Genomic DNA, 23,587 nt, shown 5'->3' on the forward strand with positions numbered 1-23,587 from the left:
TGAGATGCACAGGTCATCTCCTGTCCTTTGGGAACACGGGTCCCAGACAGTTGGACACGCACCACTGGTCTGCAAAGCATTTATGCCTATGGAGCTGTCTCCAGCAATTTCCCCTTCCAGGGTGAAAATCAATTTGACCCATTAGTAGCAAATGATAACCCAGCTATTTTGAGGCAGATCTCCGGCTGGCATAGCAGTTGTTTTTCCAGCTATGACTGGGGAGGGAGTTTGGCAAATGTTTTTCCAGCAAAAGTCCTTACTGTGTCCTTCTAAAAGGGGGAGTTTCCTAGGAAATCTTTAGTGCACCGAGAAAACTCTCCGTGAGAATTTCATTATGACAGAATCATTGTTTTGCCTTCATTCTTCCTTTCCTATCTGCACCCACAATCTAGGTTTTGGCTGATACAGAATTATTGCTGCAAAAGTTGTCCTTCAGGGTGCAAAGATCACAGGAGAAAGGAAGCCAAGAGGCCTGCAGGCTTATGAGGCCCCATCCCTAGCAACGTGGCCTGAACCTCCACTGGGCGGGCCGGTACAGTCTTTGGGCTTAGCCTCTCATAGAAGAATATTCTGAGTCTTGGGAGCACCTAGGAGAGCCTGAGCTCCCTAAAGTCAACCAAGCAATCGGGACCAGTGTGATCATTGAAAGACAGAAACCGCTGCCTCTTCTGATACATTACTAGACGCATCACATTGCCCCGACCTTTCATTTCTTTGCTTAAAGAGACAGATTTCTGTGACAAACTCTCTGCTTCCTATTCCCTACTCACTTAAGCAGCAAGAATTATTCTGCAGCTAAAGCACAACGAAGCCAAAAAATGGCCCCAAGACACTGAGGTAAGAAAAGAAGGATGTTCTACAACTGTTCACATCTTCTGGACAAAATTATCAAGCCCATTAAGAAAATGAAGTCCCAGAGCTATCCCCACCCCACATTAGGGTAAAAATTTAGTTTTTTTTTTTTTTTTGAGACGGAGTCTCGCTCTTTCACCCAGCCTGGAGTGCAGTGGTGCGATCTTGGCTCACTGCAAGCTCTGCCTCCCGGGTTCATGCCATTCTCCTGCCTCAGCCTCCCGAGTAGCTGGGACTACAGGCACCCACCGCCACGCCCGGCTAATTTTTTGTAGTTTCAGCAGAGACGGAGTTTCGTGTGTTAGCCAGGATAGTCTCGATCTCCTGACCTCATGATCCGCCCGCCTCGGCCTCCCAAAGTGCTGGGATTATAGGCGTGAGCCACTGTGCCCAGCCAAAATCTAGGTTTTCAATTGGTAATTTGGAAAAAAGAGTGAGGGAGAACAATGTACAGGAAAACTGACTCGGCCCATCTGAGAAAGTAACTTGAAGGGAAAAATAATGATCTTGAACCTAGTTCAAGATTAGAAAATTTCAGCCGGGTACAGTGGCTCACGCCTGTAATCCCAGCACTTTGGGAGGCCAAGGCAGGAGGATTGCTTGAGGCCAAGAGTTTGAAACAAGCCTGAGCAACACAGGGAGACTCTGTTTCTACAAAAAATAAAAAAATAAAATTTAAAAAAAGACTGGAAAATTTCATTCTATTTTAATTACTAGACAAAGGTTTTCCATTTGCCTATGAATGGAATCATTCAAAATCACGTTCCCTTGTAGTTTACGTGTGGATGATTACACTGGGTTTAAGGCCCACAGATACAATAACTCTATATAGTTATGTTTATTTCTTGGCAATGCCAGGAAAGCGTTCAGGTTGAAGGCAGGCATTCCTAGCTTTGGCAATTAGCAAGCTATCAAACTGTGGAACAATGGTGGGTCCACACTGGCCTCCATCAGGCGAGGGATTGTGGAACCCTACCCCAGAATTCAAACAAGTTTTAAATTCTGAACTTTAGAGGGAATAAGTAATGCCTATAAGACTGAAGTAAAAATCATTTCTTGAAATTCCTACTAGGATAATACCAGTATCCATGTTTGCTTTGTTCTTAGAGGTACATGTTCTTATTTGAAAGAATGAAACCTGAGGTCAGGAGTTCGAGACCAGCCTGACCAACATGGTGAAACCCCGTCTCTACTAAAAATATTAAAAAATTAGCTGAGCATGGTAGCATGCACCTGTAATCCCAGCTACTTGGGAGGGTGAGGCAGGAGAATCACTTGAACCTGGGAGGTGGAGGCTGCAACAAGCTGAGATGGCGCCGCCGGACTCCAGCCTGGGCAATAGACCAAGACTCTGTCTCAAAGTCTCAAAAAAAAAAAAAAAAAAAAAAAGAAAGAAAAAAGAAAAGAAGAGAAAGAATGGAAACACAACCCTTCCCATTCTAAGCTGCTGTACCAAGGTGACTACCATGTAACATAACTTTCAGTCTTTTTTTTTTTTTTTTTTTTAAGACGGAGTTTCCTTCTTGTTGCCCAGGCTGCAGTGCAATGGCACGATCTTGGCTCACCACAACCTCTGCTTCCCCAGTTCACGCGATTCTCCTGTCTCAGCCTCCCGAGTAGCTGGGATTACAAGCATGTGCCACCATGCTCGGCTAATTTTTTTTGTATTTTTAATAGAGACGGGGTTTCTCCATGTTGGTCAGGCTGGTCTCGAACTCCTGACCTCAGGTGATCCGCCCACCTCAGCCTCCCAAAGTGCTGGCATTACAGGCGTCAGCCACTGCGCCCGGCCATAACTTTCAGTCTTAAAAGTAACATTTCAACCAGAATCTGAAAATGTGCCTCTTTTCTGGGATTTCCTCTTTGTGTAAGTTTGTGCATGTGTGGGGGAGAGAGAGAGGCAACACGTGAATGTGTGTACTTATGTTTCATTCCACCGACTCTGTAAAGTCTCACATTTCGGGCTTTGAAACATCATAAAAATCTACACATTTCTGCAACCTTTATTATTATGCCTGCGTCAAGCCTACTCCATGCTGGACACAGGAAACACAAAGATGAACGAAGAAAGAGCTCCAGGCCAGGCGCGGTGGTTCACGCGTGTAATCCCACCACTTTGGGAGAACGAGGCGGGCAGATCACCTGAGGTCAGGAGTTTGAGACCAGCCTGGCCAACATGGTGAAACCCTGTCTCTACTAAAAATACGTAGCTGGGCGTGGTGGCACATGTCTGTAATTCCAGCTAGTCAGGAGGCTGAGGCAGGAGAATCACCGGAACACAGGAGGCGGAGGTTTCAGTGAGCCGAGATCGCACCATTGTGCTCTAGCCTTGGCAACAAGGGTGAAACTCCATCTCAGAAAAAAAAGAAAGAGCTCCAGTCCTTGGAAATGCACCGTCTCACAGAGAAACAGGTATGAAGAAATACCAAGGCAATTCACAGAGGCATGGTGAAAATAAGAAAAGCAAACACCTTTAATATTACCTTATTATCATTTAGAAATATAAAACTTAACCACAGATAAACAGCATGTATTAAGGAACCAGTAATTGATTACTGATTCTGAAATAGCTGTCAAAAGATATATACTTTGAAGGCCACAGGGTACACTAGGCTGTTTGACTAAGTGCTCTTGCCTGCCTAGTTACTGTTTTTAAAAGGTGTGTCCTGGAATAAAAAAGCAAGCGATAAATTTACAGGAAGGGACATCTTATGCACTGGGTTACGTTTGTTTAGAACGCCCCAGAGCACTGAACAGGTAACAGGAACTTTACCGGATCAAAGTACACTGACTTACTGCACCAGTTCTTTCCAAAAGCCACTTTTATGGTAGTATCTGGAATCATTCTAGCTAACTTCCTTCAACCAGACTCTGTGAGATCATTCTACCTGTGTGTGTGTGTGATGGAGTCTCGCTCTGTCGCCCAGGCTGGAGTGCACTGGCGCGATCTCGGCTCACCGAAACCTTGGCCTCCCAGGCTCAAGCGATTCTCCTGCCTCAGCCTCCCAAGTAGCTGGGATTACAGGTGTCCACCACCACACCTGGGTAATGTTTGTGTTTTTAGGAGAGACGGGATTTTGCCATGTTGGCCAGGCTCGTGCTGAACTCCTGAAATCCCTCGACCTGCCTTGGCCTCCCAAAGTGCTGGGATTACAGGCGTGAGCCACAGCAACCAACCTCATTCTATTGTTTTAAAATCGCAGCTGGGTGGGTGTGGTGGCTCATGCCTATAATTCCAGGACTCTGGGAGGCTGAAATGGGTTGATCACTTGAGGCCAGGAATTCAAGACCAGCCTGGCCAACATGGTGAAACCCCATCTCTACTAAAAATACAAAAATTATCCAGGCATGGTGGCAGGCACCTTAATCCCAGCTACTCAGGAGGCAGAGGTGGGAGGATTATTTGAACCCAGGAGGCGGAGGCTGCAGTGAGCCAAGATTGAGAGATTCTGTCTCAAAATAAAATTGCAGCCTTTGCGATCTGAGGAATTGTTCAAAAACTCCAAATAATTTAAAAACAGTTTAAATTCTTTACTTTTATTTCTCAGATATCAGTAAGGGGAAATCATTTCTTTTTCTTTTGAGACAGGGTCTTGCCCTGTTGCCCAGGCTGGACTGCAGTGGTGCAATCTTGGCTCACTGCAGCCTCGACCTCCTGGACTCAAGCAATTCAGCCTCCAGAGTAGCTGGGATTACAGGCGCACACCCCCATGTCCAGTTAATGTTTTTGTATTTTTCGTAGAGATGGGATTTCACTATGTTGTCCACGCTGGTCTTGAACTCCTGACCTCAAGTGAACTGCCTGCTTCAGCCTTCCAAAGTGCTGGGACTACAGGCATGAGCCCTCACACCCAGCCAGGAATCAACATTTCTACAATGTTCTTTCTGAGAACTTTTTTTTGTCTCTCATCTACTTCTCTCCTATATTCAACTTTCCAAAGGTTTTTTTTTTTTTTTTTTTTTTTTTTTTGAGACAGAGTCTTGCTCTGTCGCCAGGCTGGAGTACAGTGGTGCCATCTCATCTCACTGCAACCTCTGCCTCCTGGGTTCAAGCAATTCTCCTGCCTCAGCCTCCCGAGTAGCTGGGACTACAGGCACGTACCACCACGCCCAACTAATTTTTTGTATTTTTAGTAGAGACAGGGTTTCACCATGTTGACCAGGATGGTCTCGATCTCTTGACCTCGTGATCGGCTCGCCTGGGCCTCCCAAAGTGCTGGAATTACAGGCGTGAGCCACTGTGCCTGGTCTTCCAAAGATTTCCTTAAAGACTTCTTTAAATTGCCTTAAAACTCCTCTCAAACTGAATCTACATGCATATTAGGTTTTTACTTCTTTCTTCGCATATTGAGACAAAACGAAGTCCAAATATTGAAGTTGCAAAGGCCAGCCCCCTCTGGGACAGAGGGTAGGGAAAGGAGCAAGGATGTTTAATTTACGATATGGGCAGGTCCAGGCGGAAGAGAGGGGCTGGGGCTACTAGAACTTGGGGTTGCTGTCCTGTCATAGCTATAAACTCTAGACGGGCACAGACCTTCTTTGTCTTTTCTCCAGTGTGGTTCCTGGTGGTAACCATGGTGCTTGGCACAGCTGTGGTGCTCAAGAAAACAGTTGCGGGAAGAACTCACGTTGGTGGTAAAAGCTCAGCATGCACCTCACAGGTGCTGGCGACGTGGCAGCTGTTATTACCGATGAGATCTGAGCGCCACTAAGGAGTTGGTGACAGTTTCAGTCACCCCTGTGTGATCAGCACAGGTCTTCAGCATTTAAAACACAAATATTTTTGAATTCTTACTATGCACCACCAAGATAAGGGATTAAATAAACCTTCAAGGGCTGGGTGCAGTGGCTCATGCCTTTAATCCCAGCACATTGGGAGGCTGAGGTGGGAGGACTGTTTGAGCCCAGGAGTTCAAAACCAGCCTGGCCAACAAAGTGAGGCAGGTCCTGTCTCTCTAAAAACAAAAACAAAAACAAAAAACAAAACAAAACAAAAAACAAATTAGCTGGGCGTGATGATGCACGCCTGTAATCCCAGACACTCCGAAGGATGAAGCAGGAGAATTTGCTTGAGCCTAGGAGCTGGAGGCTGCAATAAGCTACGATCATGCCATTTCACTCCAGTCTGGGCAACAGTTAAGACCCTGTCTCAAAACAAAAGGAAAAAACTACCAAGAAAACCTTCAAGGAGCATATAGCTCCTTCAGGGAGATAAAAATGTGTGCCAATATTTTCAACAGTATTCTCTTATAAGGTATTTACTCAGCTCCACCTATCTCAGTCATTTGTAAATAAGGGAGCAGGCAATAAACAAAACAGATGAAAATCTCTGCTCTTGGAGTGGTGACAGTCTAGTAAACACACGCTGTGCCTACTAACAGTTAACCCTAATTGAATACCTACAATGTGCCAGACAATATTCTAAGAGCCTTCATGTATGACCATGTTTCATCTTCACAGCAACCCTAGGAGGTATTATCCTTATTTACAGACTAAAGCATAACATCAAATGAAAGAATAGGGCATTATCAAGTACATACAACCATCTGGGATGACACAAAGGATGCACTGGTTAGCTGAAGAAGCCTTCTCAGAGGGCGTAAGAATTGGACTAAGTCTCTAAGCGGATGCCTGTAATCCCAGCTACTTGGGAGGCCGAGGCAGGAGAATCGCTTGAACCTGGGAGGCAGAGGTTGCAGTGAGCCGAGATCGCACCACTGCATGCCAGCCTGGGTGACAAGGCAAGACTCCCTCTCAAAAACAAAACAAAACCCACAATGTTTTGCATGTTTAAACTTTTTTGTTTACAGGCATATTGTTCCTGCACTTACTGTTCAGACACATATTGTACTGTCAGACGTAGTTGATGTCCTGTATCTTAAGCTGCTCAAAGTATAAGATAAGCCCATGCTATGATGACACATACCATTTAGTCCATTAAATAATCACAACTGGGCCAGATGCAGTGGCTCACACCTGTAATCCCAGCACTTTGGGAGACCAAGGCAGGCAGATGGCTTGAGCCCAGGAGTTCAAGAGCAGCCTGGGCAACATAGCGAAACCCCATCTCTATGAAAAACATAAAAATTAGTCAGACATGGTGGCACGTGCCTATAGTCCCAGCTTCTTGGGAGGCTGAGGCAGGAGGAACGCTTTAGCCTGGGAGGTTGAGGCTGCAGTGAGCCATGATCATACTACTGCACTCAAGCCTGGGCAATATAGACCCCAAGAAAATTAAAAAAAAAAACCAAAAACCATCCAAGTTTTATCCAAAGAAAATCCTGGCCCCTAAGTATGAGCAATTTTCATTGTGACTTTCCTGATTTGTCACTTGAGGTTTTTGTGGCCAGAAACAGATTTGTCTATTAACTAAGACTCAGGCAGTTGTCAGATAGGCATGTGAAGGTGACAGGGGGCCCTGTCTTCTGTATTCCTCTCCCCTCCCCCAACAGGCAGGGGCTTCCCTCCTCCTAACTCAGCACGGGGCTGTTGGATTAGGGTAGCTGGTGGTTGGATCTGTCACCTGGGAACTATTCCAACTCCTACCCCAATCTTTTCTGCATATTTGCTTGAGGCCTTATTTTTAATTTTTATTATTATTATTTTTTTGAGACAGAGTCTCACTCTGTCACCCAGGCTGGAGTGCAGTGGTAAGATCTCAGCTCAGTGCAACCTCCGCCTCCCAGGTTCAAGCGATTCTCCTGCCTCGGCCTCCCAAGTAGCTGGGATTACAGGTACCCACCACCATGCCCAGCTGATTTTTTTGTATTTTTAGTACAGATGGGGTTTCACCATGTTGGCCAAGCTGGTCTCAAACTCCTGACCTCAGGTGATTCGCCCCTGTCAGCCTCCGAAACTGCTGGGATTACAGGCGTGAGGATGCCTTATGTTTTAATCATCTGACTTTTGCCCCATACTTTTGACAGGTTATTACCACTCTTGTACCTCTTCTTGTCCCTGTTGTCACCTGATTTTGTGCCTTTCAAAGATACGGCCATGCTTGGAGAGCAATTAACCACTTGCAACATCAGAAATGACTTTTTGCTCTACACGTTCAGAGAAACTTCTGAACAAACTATAGAAATGACCCCTGAAAGTATAGTCTTGACTTTTAAAAGGCAGTTTTAAGAACTGGAATTTGAGTGTTTGCAATTTTGTTCAGCTAGTTGCCTGTTGCACAGGGTTAGCAAAAAAAAAATTTTTTTTTTTTTTTTTTTGAGACGGAGTCTCGCTCTGTCTCCCAGGCTGGAGTGCAGTGGTGCGATCTCATCTCACTGCAAGCTCCGCCTACCAGGTTCACGCCGTTCTCCTGCCTCAGCCTCCTGAGTAGCTGGGACTACAGGCGCCCGCCACCGTGCCCAGCTAATTTTTTGTATTTTTAGTAGAAACGGGGTTTCACCATGTTAGCCAGGATGGTCTCTATCTCCTGACCTCGTGATCCGCCCACCTCAGCCTCCCAAAGTGCTGGGATTACAGGCATGAGCCACCGCGCCCAGCCTTGGGTTAGTAAATGTTAAACATGTATTCTCATACGTAAAAATCAAGACAAAAATCATAAGATTTAAAATTAGGTTTATCTTTAAATAGGTAATTTGCAAACAGAGGTAGGAGATAGCAATTTTTAGCTTAGGTTTAAAAACATATGCCCATTAAAATGGAATATATATATTTATCTACATATTTACCTGCTTCATTTATGTTGAACATTATAAAAGTAAGCAATTCACATTAAAAAATGTAAACGTGGCCGGGTACAGTGGCTCACGCCTGTAATCCCAGTACTTTGGGAGGCCGAGGCGGGTGAATCACGAGGTCAGGAGATCGAGACCATCCTGGCTAACATGGTGAAACCCCGTCTCTACTAAAATTACAGAAACAAAATTAGCCGGGTGTGGTGGCAGGCGCCTGTAGTCCCAGCTACTCCGGAGGCTGAGGCAGAAGAGTGGCGTGAACCTGGGAGGCGGAGCTTGCAGTGAGCTGAGATCGCGCTGCCACCGCACTCCAGCCTGGGTGACAGAGCGAGACTCTGTCTCAAAACAAAAACAAAAACAAAAACAAAAACTCCTGCCCTAGAGTTACTAGTGCTTAATTGCTATTGTTTAGGGACTTTTTAGCCTCCAAAGTAACATATGAATAAACACACATTTTTTCGTTTGTTTTGAGACAATCTCTTACTCTGTTGCCAGGCTAGAGTGCGGTGGCGTGATCTCAGCTCACTGCTACCTTTGCCTCCCTGGTTCAAGCAATCCTGCCTCAGCCTCCCCAGTAGCTGGGACTACACACGTGCTCTACCACACCTAGTTAATTTTTTTTTTTTTTTTTTTTTGTATTTTTAGTAGAGACGGGGTTTCGCCATGTTGGCCAGGATGGTCTCGATCTCTTGACCTCGTGATCTGCCCGTCTCGACCTCCCAAAGTACTGGGATTACAGGCGTGAGCCACGGTGCCCAGCCTATAAACACAGTTAAAGCAGGAAACCCGGGGGTGTCTTCACCCACCCGCTGTTCTCTCAAAAGCACAGGCACTCTAGGAGACTGTGAGAGATTGGTTAGATCTCTGAGCTGGGTTCATCTATTCTGCTCCCTGGTTTGGGAACACATTCTGGTAATATTTTTTCTTCTATTTTTTTTTTTTTTTTTTTTTTGAGACGGAGTCTCGCTCTGTCGCCCAGGCTGGAGTGCAGTGGCCGGATCTCAGCTCACTGCAAGCTCCGCCTCCCGGGTTCGGGCCATTCTCCTGTCTCAGCCTCCTGAGTAGCTGGGACTACAGGCGCCCGCCACCTCGCCCGGCTAGTTTTTTGTATTTTTTAGTGGAGACGGAGTTTCACCGTGTTAGCCAGGATGGTCTCGATCTCCTGACCTAGTGATCCGCCCGCCTCGGCCTCCCAAAGTGCTGGGATTACAGGCTTGAGCCACCGTGCCCGGCCTTTTCTTCTATTTTTTAAAGAAAGAGAGACTGGCCACATTTTATCTCATTTATATGCATCTCACCTTTATCCCCAAAGACTTCAGGTGGCGATTACACTAGGAACTAAAACCACTAAAATCTACAACTTGACCAGGCGCAATGCCTCACGCTTGTAATCCCAGCACTTTGGGAGGCCGAGGTGGGCAGATCACGAGGTCAGGAGATCGAGACCATCCTGGCTAACATGGTGAAAACCCGTCTCTACTAAAAATACACACAAAAAAATTAGCCAGGCCTGGTGGCGGGCGCCTGTAGTCCCAGCTGCTTGGGAGGCTGAGTCAGGAGAATGGTGTGAACTTGGGAGGCAGAGCTGAGATTGCGCTGCTGCACTCCAGCCTGGGTGACAGAGTGAGACTCCGTCTCAAAAAAAAAAAAAAAATCTAAAACTCAAGTCACTAAAATCATGATAAACCAGAAGGACTCAAGGTTAGGAAGAAAAACAGAAGTATAAAATCAAGGCTGAGGAAAATAAGAACAGAAGTCTAAGGTCTGAAAGGTCACAGAGCTGTAATTACTCTGCACATATCTATAAGTTCTAAGTTTATGGGGGAAAATATGCCTAGTTATTAATAGGCATGAAATCGTGGGTGTTCTGGCCAATGTCCATATTCTATATGGTACACATGCTTAAATACTGAAAACGCACACACACACCCCTTCTATGTGTTATTAAAAAGGAAGTGGTTTTAAAAGATCTACTTAATTGAGCAGGGAATGGCAGTGCATGACTGTAGTCCCTGTTACTTGGGAGGCTGAGGTAGGATCACTGGAGCCCAGGAGTTCTAGGCCAGCCTGGGCAATGTAGCAAGACCCCTCTCTAAAAAAAAAAAAAAAAGAAAGAAAGAAAAGAAAAAAAAAAAGTCTACCTTAGCTGGGTGTGGTGGCGGGCGCCTACAATCCCAGTTACTAGGGAGGCTGAGGCAGGAGAATTGCTTGAACCCAGGAGGCGGAGGTTGCAGTGAGCCGAGATAGCACCATTGCACTCCAGCCTGGGCGAACAAGAGCAAAACTCTGTTTCAAAAAAGAAGTCTACCTAACTGGCTGGAGTTCAGGGAAAGGTACACTCTCACACAATGCAGCTGACAGCATCATCTGGTGCATGCTTTCTGTAGGGCATTTTGCAATGTGGAGCAAACGGGCTTTAAAATGTACCTGCCCTTTGACCCAGAGCTCCCTTCTGGGAATGTGGCTTAAGGAAAACATCATGGATCTGCTTAAGGATCTGTGCAACGCTTTGACTGCAACCATGCCCATGGCCACGCTGTAATAGCAAAGTACTGGCAACGATCTATGTCCAACCACAGGGGCTGACCAATAAATTATGATGAAAAATGGAGTCGCGTTCAGTCATCAAAATGATAGCGCACAGAAAACTCACATGGGAATATGTATTGAAAAATATCAGAAAAAGTGACAGCAAGAGTTAGTGTTATCTCTGGTTTGCAGGATTCTGGGCATGCTTATTTACACTTCTTATTTTATTTTATTTTTATTTTTTTTGAGACAGAGTCTTGCTCTGTCACCCAGGCTGGAGTACAGTGGCGCGATCTCGGCTCACTGCAACCTCTGCCTCCCGGGTTCATGCCATTCTCCTACCTCAGCCTCCCGGGTAGCTGGGACTACAGGCACCCACCACCACGCGTGGCTAATTTTTTTGTATTTTTAGTAGAGACAGGGTTTCACCATGTTAGCCAGGATGGTCTTGATCTCCTGACCTTATGACCTGCCCTCCTCGGCCTCCCAAAGTGCTGGGATTACAGGCGTTAGCCACTGCGCCTGACCTAATTTTTATATTTTTAGTAGAGATAGGCCTTTACCATGTTGGTCAGGCTGGTCTCAAACTCCTGACTTTAGGTGATCCGCCTGCCTCAGCCTCCCAAAGTGCTAGGATTACAGGCATGAGCACCGCCCCCCACCACCCACCGCACCATGTCTGGCCCAAAGTAGGTACATTTTCAAGAAACGTTACATAAAAAGGAAAGTATTTTCATTAATATTTAATTAACAAGAAAATGCAATTAACCATAACTCTGCACCCCATTCCGAGCCCTCCAGTTTAACATAAGGGATATTTACATCCTTTATGCAATAAAATCCTTTCATGGCCGGGTGCGGTAGCTCACGCCTGTAATCCTAGCACTTTGGGAGGCTGAGGAGGGTGGATCGCCTGAGGTCAGCAGTTTGAGACCAGCCTAGCCAACAAGGTGAAACCCCGTCTCCACTAAAAATACAAAAATTAGCCGGGTGTGGTGGCACCCGCCTGTAGTCAGGAGGCTGAGGGCAGAGAATCAGTTGAACCTAGGAGGCGGAGGTTGCAATGAGCCAAGATTGCGCCACTGCACTCCAGCCCGGGTGACAGAGCAAGCCTCCGTCTCAAAATAAAACAAAACCAAAACCCTTTCATGTGTTCCGTTATGATAGTTCTAGAGTCTAATGAACTTCAGTTTATGTCTTCCTCTAGTGACTACCAGAACTGGACGGCCTCTCTCAGACCAGAATTCCCTAGGTCTTGGTTTGTCTTGTGACCTGAAGGATTTCCCACGGGGCTCCCTGCCAAGGTTACAGACGCCCTACAGAGAAACGACAGATCACCAGCAGGCCTGGAACAAACGATTTTGTTTGTTTTGTGTTTACTTTAAAATTATTTTTTGCACATACCCACAAGAATGGCAAAAATTAAAAGGATGGGAAGTAGCAGCAGCTGGCGAGGATGAAGAGCAACCGGAACTCTCACACTCGGCTGGCGGAATGGCAACTGGTGCGTCTGGTGTGTCGCTTTGCAAAATCAATCAGCAGTTTCTCCTAAAGCCAAATATTTCAATATCTAATACTCAGCCAGTCTGCTCCTGTGTATCTACCCAAGAGAAATGAGGGCCTATGGCCATCAGATGGGAGCCAGAACATTCATAAAGCACGACTCATAATATCTTGGAATAGTCTGAAAATAATCCCAGCCGGGCGCAGTGGCTCAAGCCTGCAATCCCAGCACTTTGGGAGGCCAAGGCTGGCAGATCACCTAAGGTCGGGAGTTTGAGACCAGCCTGGCCAACATGGTGAAACCTGGTCTCTACTAAAACACAAAAATTAGCTGGGCGTGGTAGCTCACACCTGTAATCCCAGCTTCTCAGGAGGCTGAGACAGGAGAATCACTTGAACCTGGGAGGCAAGGGTTGTAATGAGCCAAGATCACACACACCACTGTACTTGAGCCTGGGTGACAGAGCAAGACTCCGTCTCAAAAAAAAAAAAACCAAAAAACAAAAAACAAACAAACAAACAAAAAACCAGAAAGAAAGAAAATAATCCCTGCCAGGTATGGTGGCTCATGCCTGTAAGCCCAGAACTTTGGGAGGCTGAGGCGGGTGGATCATGAGGTCAGGAGTTTGAGACCAGCCTGACCAACATGGTAAAACCTGATCTCTACTAAAAATACAAAAATCAGCCAGGCGTGGTAGCACGAGCCTGTAATCCCAGCTACTCAGGAGTCTGAGGGAGAATTGCTTGAACCTGGGAGGTGGAGGTTGCAGTGAGCCAAGATTATGCCACTGCACCCCAGCCTGGGTGACAAGAGCAAGACTCCATCTCAAAAAAAAAAAAAAAAAAAAGAAGTTAGGAGAGGGGCTACCCTTGGAGGGGTGCAGCAATTGGGAGGTGGCACGAGAGGGGCTTCAGGGGGTTGCCATGGTTTGCTTCTTGATCTGGGTGGTGGTTACACAGGTGTGTTCGGTTTGTGAACAGTTAGCTATGTACACTTAAGCACAACTGTATATATACTGCTATTCAATAAAAAGTTTTAAAAACAAACTTTAAAATAGATTTGCATGTGTCAGCAGATAAGTTAAAATTCTGTGCGGCTTTTACAACTTATTTTTAAGTTGGAATATTAAGTTGGAATTATTATAGCTTTGAATACAGGCCTGTAATCCCAGCACTTTGGGAAGCCGAGGCAGGCAGATTACCTGAGCTCAGGAGCGTGTGACCAGCCTGGGCAACACAGCGAGATGCCGTCTCTACCAAAAATAAAAAGTTAGCCGGGCATGGTGGTGGATGTGGTCCCAGCTACATACCTGTAGCTTTTGATTTACATTTGTGACACTATTTCAGTTGTGGGTATCAATTCTTGTCTTGCATAGACCTTCAAGGGAAAGCTAATCTGCATGGAATTAAAACAAATTGGATTTTTATTTTCTTCAACATTCCACCCAGTTTTTAATTAAAAAATAATCATTTTTTCTTGAGATGGGGTCTCACTCTGTTGCCCAGGCCGGAGTACAGTGGCACCACTCCAGTACTGCAACCTCTGACTCCTGGCCTCAAGTGATCCTCCCACCTCAGCCTCCTGAGGAGCTGGGACCCCAGGCACACACCACCACACCTGGCTAATTTTTGTATCTTTGTAGAGGTAGGGTCTCACTACATTACCCAGGCTGGTCTCGAACTCCTGGACTCAAGCAATCCACCTATCTTGACCCCCAAAAGCGCTGGGATTACAGGCATGAGCCGCCGCTCCTAGCCTCATTTTATTAAGAGAGTTGTTCAAAACATGCCAATGATGACGAATTAACAGAATGACAGAAAATTCCAGTGACACCATAGATCGCCGCATTATGAAAATGTATTGGGTTTGTGCATCTGCTGGTCACTGGAAATTAAATTATCATACAAACAAATGGTAAGTGGGATGTGGCAGCCGGTCACTAACAGACCCGAGGCCTCAGTTTCTCAATCTGGTTAACCACCAGCCTGGCCAACATGGTGAAACCCTGCCTCTATCAAAAAAATGCAAAACTTAGCCAGGCGTGGTGGCTGCAGTCCCGGCTACTCGGGAGGCTGAGGTGGGAGAATTGCTTGAACCCGCGAGGCAGAGGTTGCAGTGAGCTGCGATTGCACCACTGTACTCCAGCCTGAGCAACAAAGCAAGATCCTGTCTCAAAAATAAATAAATATAAATAGTTAAGTAAACACAATCCACATTCACCTGGAGGGCTGATGTTTACTTAGAATTAAGAACTCTATGAGGCCGGGCGCGGTGGCTCAAGCCTGTAATCCCAGCACTTTGGGAGGCCGAGACGGGCAGATCACGAGGTCAGGAGATCGAGACCATCCTGACTAACCCGGTGAAACCCTGTCTCTACTAAAAAATACAAAAAAAAAAAAAAAAACTAGCCGGGCGAGGTGGCGGGCGCCTATAGTCCCAGCTACTCGGGAGGCTGAGGCAGGAGAATGGTGTAAACCCGGGAGGCGGAGCTTGCAGTGAGCTGAGATCTGGCCACTGCACTCCAGCCTGGGTGACAGAGCGAGACTCCATCTCAAAAAAAAAAAAAATTAAGAACTCTATGAAAAGTATCATAGGAGGGCACCAGGAGCCTACCAAAGGACAGGTGCTTCACACATTAAATGGATAAATGTCCATTCATTCAACAAAGACGCATGCCTACTATGTGTTAGGAACTGTTCTAAGTGCTTGGAATAAAACAAAAACAAAGCTCATTGCCTTGTAGAGCTCACATTCTAGTTGGGGTGGAAAGAGAGGGAAAGAAACATAAGAAATAAATATATCACATAGCCTATTCTAAGGAAGTGTTATGGGGGAAGGTAATGTAGCCTAAGGTGGGGCTGGGAGATGGATGGAGGTGTCTGCAATCTGAAAGAGAGTTTGAGCTTGCTTCCTTGAGGTGACATTGAAAGGCTTCTGGGACATCTTCCCTTTTGCTTTCTGTTTAGCAAGATTCCTGTAGGTAGGACATCCCTGGATGCTGCCATGCCCGTTCTTCCTCCACTTCCTAAGTTTTTTGTTTTGTTTTGAGATGGAGTCTTGCTCTGTCGCCCAGGCTAGAGTGCAGTGGTGCGATCTTGGCTCACTGAAACCTCCAACACCCTGGTTCAAGCGATTCTCCTACCTCTGCCTCCCGAGTAGCTAGGATTACAGGCACGTGCCACCACACCCAGCTAATTTTTGTATTTTCAGTAGAGACGGGGTTTCACCATGTTGGCCAGGAGTGTCTCGATCTCCTGACCTCATGATCTGCCTGCCCACCTCGGCCTCTCAAAGTGCTGGGATTATAGGCTTGAGCCACCACGCCCAGCCCTACTTCCTAAGTCTTTAACAGTTCTTCTAGGAAGGCTGTGGCTACCCTTAATTAAGGGTTTTTTTGAACTTCTTCCTCTACTATGAGAGCATATACTCATCAGAAAACCATGCAAAATCACAAGCAAGCTTTTGAGGGCAAATTATGGGCATGCTATAAAGTGTAGACAGGGGAGGGATTTTTGGCTGAACTCTAATTAGTAACAGCAACATTACTTGACATTTTGGGGTTTATAACATCATTTGTTTGAGAATTAGTAAAATACACACATCGTCCTGGGAGTTAACATGGCTCTCCAGTAATCATTTGCCTACATATACATTTTAGACATTTCAGCAAATGTGTACACAGCATATATTTAAGGATATTTGATACTGGCTACAGAGGATCACGCTACTTTATAATTCCTCCTTTTCTCTAAAGTATTCCTTTATTTCAAAATCAGAGAAACCTGAGGTTTTTTTGTTTGTTTTTTTGTTTTTTCTGAGGCGGAGTCTCGCTCTGTCGCCCAGGCTGGAGTGCGGTGGCGTGATCTCGGCTCACTGCAACCTCCGCCTCCCGGGTTCCCGCCATTCTCCTGCCTCAGCCTCCCGAGTAGCTGTGACTACAGGTGCCCGCCACCAAGCCCGGCTAATTTTTTGTATTGTTAGTAGAGACGGGGTTTCACCATGTTAACCAGGATGGTCTCAATCTCCTGACCTCGCGATCCGCCTGCCTCGGCCTCCCAAAGTGCTGGGATTACAGGCGTGAGCCACCGCGCTCGGCCCTGAGTATTTTTTTAAAAACTAAAACCCATACTAGCAAATCATTAAAAAAAGCATTTGCAGGTGGCTTTTGTAAACACACCTGGTTGGGTTGCGTTTCTATTAGTAAAATATGGTAGAGGGTTAGGTAACATAGAGGACACCTCTTCTTAAAAGCACTAGATTCATCAACACTGCCCCTAGATTTTTGCCATATTAAGCTTAAATTGTTTTCAGCTTGAACATCACGGGGCAGGGCGGGATAAGGGGATGAACCCAATACAGAGACGGGGAAAGGTTTTTCAGACTCCTGAATATAAAATTTCACTTTGCATTGCCTGCATGGCCAAAGCATAGGCTAGCAGTCCTCACTATTTCATAGATGACATAAACTTGTGGTCTGATGCTGTAAATATCCTACCACCTGGACATTAAAAAAAAAAAAAGGCCCCAAAACACTAACAAGGAAATAGTAATTAAAATTAACAAACATTTAGTGAGCTTTCCAGTATGCTTTCAGACACCTGGCAATGGAAAACAATCAGGTACTGGTATTTAATCTCCATTTACATTGCTTTACGTCTACAAATACATATAACCAAAATGATGAAATCCACACTTTTTCCCTGCCGTTTCTGTTCTTTGGGTAATACGACATGCCCAAGTGGTTGGCATTTGTGACGCTGCAATTCGCCTTGGTACGGTCCCTCTAAGGAGTTGCTAATAAAAGTCTACGTTAGGAAGAAGCAGGAGGAAAAAGAAAGCAGCATTTAACTCAGAACACCTGACTGCTAGTCTCAAGTTTCAATCGCAGCTCAGACTGGGAAGATACACAGGGCTCTGTTCTTGGAGGGAGGGTGGAAGGTAGTGGTGGTCTGTGTTTTTGCGCCCCAGTGGATATCAGACTCTGCCTCAAATTTGGAATGGCCTGTGTTCCTCAATTACAAAGTTTTTCCTTCACTGACAGTCAACAGGGCAGCTACTACTTACTTCCCAGGTCTGAGTCTGGCAGAAAGAACGTTTTATTTACACACTTGGTCAGCTCCCGACACACCTCATGCAGCAACGTCTTCCGGGTCATTTAAATAGTAGCAATCTCAGTACAAATGTAGGATTTCAACATTCGAATTTCCCAGATGTCTAAAGATCACCCTCTATGAAGGCAACATACGAATAGGAAGAGTTTTTGGTCACAGTGACTGAGCATCAAAAACACTGTGTCAACTGTCTCTACTCTCCCTACCTGTCAGGCGTAATTTATATGTGACAGTATACACTTTAAGATAAACAGAATGGATAATCTCTTGGATTTCAATACATAACAAAAATGTTCATGTTCTTCTCTTACTTTCATTCAACAAAAGTTAAGACTCCTCTGATTTTAGGAATTCAGACCTTGAAACCCCAGAAACTAAAATTTTACGGTTAAAAAAGTCTATCAGAGAGACCAAACTTCCTGATTCAAGCACCAGGGACAGAAAAAAGATAAAACACACCAACCAACACCGACCATTTATAATCTTAAACATGCCTATACACGAACTTAGAGAACGTCAAAGTTTCAAGGGTTCAAGATGCCTAGGCTGAATTAAAACAAAAGTTGTTTTGTGTTCTATTAATAGATGATTAACATACCTTATTTCACCTGGAATTCATTTATTAGTACTTAAACTGGCCACTAATCCTAAGTCTCTGTCTGTCTCAGGAAAAATTCTCTCCTAACACATGCAAGTTAAGAGACCGGCCATGAATGCATTCCTTAAGGTTAGGTCAATTTCATTAAAACCTCGGTTGTTCTTTGACTCCAAGAACCTCACCAAATAACCCATATATAAAAGCCAAGTTCAAACTGAAAGCTGGGAGAGGAAGGGTCTAAGGGGGAGGGCGTTTCCCTGGAGAACGCCCAGAGCTCGGCTCACCTGGCGATCCTAGTAATAGGGGAGTTTCACCCCCACATTCTTGGGCGCTTTCTTTTCTCAGAGGAAACTTGAGCTTGTGTCTTTGGTCCCGGAGGCTTAAGCCCGACAGCCAGGCCAGCGCGGGTCACTGATTCCAAGAAGTTGGGAGGAGGACGTGGGCCCCCATCGAGGCACAACCGACCCCTCCCCGATCTAAGTGCACTGGTTGTAAAATGTGGAGCCAGTCAGGGGATGGGGGGCGGTCTCCAGCGCTCTGAGGGTCAGGGAAGAGGGGATGGGACAGGGGAGGAGAAGGGACAGGGGAGGCGGAGAAGGACCAGGAGTGAAGGGGGAGACACACGGGGGAGGAGAAAGAACCACAAGGAGGGGGAGGGAGAGGGAGGAGGGGGAGAGAAAGGAGAGAAGGGACAGGGGAGGAGGGGGAGACACACGGGCGAGAAGGAAGAACCAGGAAGAGGGGAGCGACAGGGAGGAGGGGCAGGGGAGGAGAGGGAGTGAATGGGGAGCGGAGGGGCAGAGGGAGAGAGGTACAGGGGAGGGAAAGAGACAGGGAAGAAGCACAGGGAGGAGGGGGAGGAAAGGAGGGGAAAAAGTGGGGGGCAGGGAAGGAGGGGAGAAAGTGGGTGGGAGGGAAGGAGGGGGAAAAGTGGGGGGTAAGGGATGGGGAGGGACAGGGAGGAGGGAGAGGGCCAGAGGAGGAAGAAGAGGGGCTGTGGAGGGCCAGGGGAGGAGTGGGAGAGACGGGGCGAGATGGAAGGACGGGGGCGAGGAGAGGAGGGGAAGGGGAGCTGGGCGGGGGGGGGTTGGGAAACTACCTTCCCGCGTAAAGTCTCCTTGCGACCCCCGAGGTGGAAAGCCCTGACTTCCCTGCGCCCCGAGCCCCTGGCTTACCCGGTAGGTGCTCTCCGTGAGCCGGTTCACCTCCTCGGGCCCCCGGGACATGGCTGCGGCCGCCGGGCGAGCAAGCGCGGGAGAACGCGGCTGGGCCTCGTGGCCGCCGGACTCTGGGCAGCGGGAGCGCCGGGGAGCGACTAAGGGGCTCGGGAGGGTTGGCCGCCGCCGCAGCCGTCGGCCCGAGAGTGCCCGCGCGCGCCTCCGCTGCCAAAATGTCAAAACTTGCGGCGGCGCCGCCCTGGCCTTCTGTGAAGAGCACAGTAGAAGCTGCCGGACACCGCCCGAGGAAGCGGGGCGGGCCGGACAGCCCCACCTGAGGCGGGCGGGGCGGACGGGGGCGGGGCCGCGGGGCCGGAGGGGCGGGGCGGCCCCACCTGAGGCGGCCTGGTGAGCGGGGCCGGGCCGGGGTGGGCGGGGCGGCTCCCGCTGAGGCGGCCGAGGTGGGCGGGGAGGAGGCGGGGCCGGGCAGCTGGAATGGGCGTAGCCGGAGGGAAGCGGGCCCCCCGAGTGGGCGGGGTCACCCCACCTGGGGCGGACAAGGCGGGGAGGCCACGGTGCGCCCCCATGCGGCCCTCCCAAGAGCTCCGGCGATGTGGGGCCGGAGACCCTGGAGTGGGACCGTGTGTGGAGTGGGCGGCTCGCTTTGCTGTTTTGCTAGGGCAAGGGCAGCCTGGGGGTGTTTAGTACTGTAGTCCTGGAACCCTTGTTTGCTTCGCCTGGTGCTGGCCCCGAGGACCCCGAGGCCCACGCCCTCCATAAGGGCTTCCTCCATCCCTCCCTTTTGGGGACCAAGGGAAGAGGGGCCACATTCCCCACTTGTATTAATTTCCCGGATTGATTTCTCCCTGCCCTGCCGCTCACTGACCCCAAAAGTTAAAGGGACCCGTGGGGGGCATGGGCCCTCCTAGGTGGAGAAAGCGGGCTGCCACTTGCAATTTTGAAAGCTCCTGATATATCAAAAAACTAATAAATGCCAAGATCTAGTTACCGAAATGTTAGTACTTTTTTTTTTTTTTTTTTTTTTTGAGATGGAATCTCGCTCTGTCGCCCAGGCTGGAGTGCAGTGGCGCAATCTCAGCTCGTTGCAACGTCTGCCTCCCGGGTTCAAGTGATTCTCCTGCCTCAGCCTCACCAAGTAGCTGGGATTACAGGCGCCCACTACTCCAGGCTAATTGTTTTTTGTAGTTTTAGTAGAGACGGGGTTTCACCATGTTGGCCAGGCTGGTCCCGAACTCCTAACCTCTCAGGTGATCCGCCCGCCTCGGCCTCCCAAAGTGCTGGGATTACAGACGTGAACCACCGCGCCCGGCCCGGAAGTACGTTTTTAAATTTTACATTAACAGCGACCTTTAACTCAATGCAATATAACCGTGCTACTAACAAGATTGTTGCAGGGTTTAGAAAACCACCTCAGCTGAGATGTTAGGGAAGCCTCTCTTCCTGTCATCACTCAAACTCGGGAGGTGTGTGGCTCCCGGGCTCTCTATTTTGTCTCCACCCCAGCCTCAGCCCTGCCCAAGGGTGATGTAGCTGCCTCCTCTGGGCCTCTTCCAGGAGTATGTACCTTGGGCTGGGTGACAGCCTTCTCCCCAGTAAGAACCACTACTTGGCACCTGAGACCCGCACCCAACAAGGGCGGGAGGTCTTATTCTGATGTTTTAAAACCTCTGGGCTTGGTGGTTCACGCCTGTAATCCTAGCACTTTGGGAGGCCAAGGCAGGTGGATCATTGAGGTCAGGAGTTCGAGACCAGCCTAGCCAACATGGTGAAACACCCCTCCCCACCCCGCAACCGCCGCGTCTCTACTAAAAATACAAAAATTAGCCGGGCGTGGTGGCGCGTGCACCTGTAATCTCAGCTGCTCGGGAGGCTGAGGCAGGAGAATTGCTTAAACCTGGGAGGCGGAGGTTGCAGTGAGCTGAGATAGTACCATTGCACTCCAGCCTGAGGGACAAGAGCGAAACTCTGTCTCAGAAACAAACAAAAAACTTCTATCTGGAGGCCAGGCAGGATGGCTCATGCCTGTAATCCCAGCACTTTGGGAGACCAAGGCAGGAGGACTGGTTGAGTCTAGGCGTTCCAGACCAGCCTAGGCAATATAGGGAGCCCACTCCCATCGCTACAAAAAATAAAAATAAAAACATTAACCAGGTGTGGTAGTGTGCATCCGTAGTCCCAGCTATTCCGGAGGCTGAGGTAGGAGGATGGCTTGTGCCCAAGAGGTGGAGGTTGCAGTGAGCTGTGATTGTGCCACTGCATTCCAGCCTGGGCCACAGAGTGAGACTCTGTTTCAAAAAAACAAACAAAAATGCCAAAACGTCTATGTGAGTGCAATTGCATCTTTTATGGGCTGTTAAGATGTGGGACTTCTGTCCGGGCGCGGTGGCTCATGCCTGTAATTCCAGCACTTTAGGAGACTGAGGCGGGCAGATCACCTGAGGTCAGGAGTTTGAGACCAGCCATGACCAACATGGAGAAACCCCATCTATACTAAAAATACAAAATTGGCTGGGTTTGATGGTGCATGCCTGTAATCCTGGCTACTCAGCAGGCTGAGGCAGGAGAATCGCTTGAACCTGGGAGGCTGAGGTTGTGGTGAGCTGAGATTGCGCCATTGCACTCCAGCCTGGGCGACAAAAGCAAAACTTTGTCTCAAAAAAAAAAAGGAAAAAAAAAAGAAGAAAGATGTGAGACTTCTAAACTAATCTTGTGATAAAGTTCACTAGGAAACATACACAATGAAGGCACTGTGTGGCCCAGATGGGAACACAGATGGGAACGCCAAGAGGATGGACTTAGAACAGAAACCATCACTTGGACTTGGGGACCATTTTATCAGGTTTTGCAAGCTATGAAACGTATCATGCGGCCGGGCACAGCGGCTCATGCCTGTAATCCCAGCATTTTGGGAGGCCAAGATGGGTGGATCACCTGAGGTCAAGAGTTAGAGACCTACCTCACCAATATAGTGAAACCCCGTCTCTACTAAAAATACAAAAATTAGCCGGGCTTGGTTGGCAGGCACCTGTAGTCCCAGGCACTCGGGAGGCTGAGACAGGAGAAGCGCTTGAACCCGGGAGGCGAAGGTTGCAGTGAGCTGAGATCCTGCCACTGTACTCCAGCCTGGGCAAGAGAGTGAGACTCTGTCTCAAAACAAACAAGCAAACAGAAAAAAATGTATCATGCTTAGGAACCAAAAGGTTATATATTCCTGATGTCAGGGGGAAATAACACATTGGTGTCAAGTTTCTGGCGATGGAAGCAGGTGCCTCCTTCTTTAACAGATTTACAGTCTTTAGTTCATGAGGTTCACCAACTGGGTTTCACTTCCCACATGGGAGATGCATTCATGACTTTATAATTCCTACCATTATGTATTCGGCTCTGTAAGTACGTCTGTTGGTTTTTATTGAAACTTGAAAATCGCTGCCTTAATTTTGCAGATCACCTTTTGTGTTAGAACTTCCTTCTATGTCTTCCGATGAATGAGATCGTTTCACCCTCTGCTGCCAGGTGGTCACTTGAGGAGCTGGAAAGAGAGCAGAGGCTTGACCTTTAACACCCCCACAGCTCCGTGGTGTGGTTAAGAGCCAGAAAAGACAGAGAATGACAAACCACCGTAAAACCTACAAATGGGTGGACGCAGGGGCTCACGCCTGTAATTCCAACACTTTGGGAGGCTGACGTGGGCAGATCACCTGAAGTCAGGAGTTCGAGACCAGCTGGGCCCACATGGCGAAACTCTGTCTCTACTAAAAATACAAAAATGAGCCGGGCGTGGTGGTGTGCGCCTGTAATCCCAGCTACTCGGGATTACAAGGAGAATCGCTTGAGCCCGGGAGGCAGAGGTTGCAGTGAGCCGAGAATGCGCCATTGCACTCCAGCCTAGGCAACAAGATCGAGACTCCATCTCAAAAACAAACAAAAACAAAAACAACAGCCAACCTTCAAGTATCTCAGATGGCCCAATTTGATTGCTGACATTGGAATTTGATGAAAAGACCAGGTTCATAATTGTATGCAAATCTTCCACCAGATACGCAGTCAGAGTTAATACTCCTTTATGGAAATAATTTTCTAGTTGTGACAAACCTGCTTCTTTAGAAGTCTTTGAAAGTGGTCAG

General features: G+C 47.7%; 1 protein-coding gene and 1 pseudogene across 2 annotated transcripts in view; both read right to left on the reverse strand.

Annotated features, from left to right (window-relative positions):
• BAIAP2L1 (BAR/IMD domain containing adaptor protein 2 like 1) overlaps positions 1-19,890 on the reverse strand; it is a 112,957-nt gene extending 93,067 nt beyond the window's left edge. Inside the window, exon 1 of one of the 2 annotated variants that reach the window (XM_028845539.2) lies at positions 19,461-19,890. In XM_028845539.2, coding sequence (XP_028701372.1) covers positions 19,461-19,511 — 51 coding nt within the window. In that variant the 5' untranslated portion in view covers positions 19,512-19,890. Of the gene's footprint in view, positions 1-18,569; positions 19,125-19,460 lie in introns of those variants that run through there. The other variant, XM_077996182.1, reaches the window with a different exon arrangement.
• Positions 7,871-7,958, reverse strand: LOC114677312 (small nucleolar RNA U3; annotated as a pseudogene).
• Positions 19,891-23,587: the final 3,697 nt, after the last annotated feature.

This window comes from Macaca mulatta, chromosome 3, assembly GCF_049350105.2.
Source record: "Macaca mulatta isolate MMU2019108-1 chromosome 3, T2T-MMU8v2.0, whole genome shotgun sequence".
Taxonomy (NCBI): Eukaryota; Metazoa; Chordata; class Mammalia; order Primates; family Cercopithecidae; genus Macaca; species Macaca mulatta.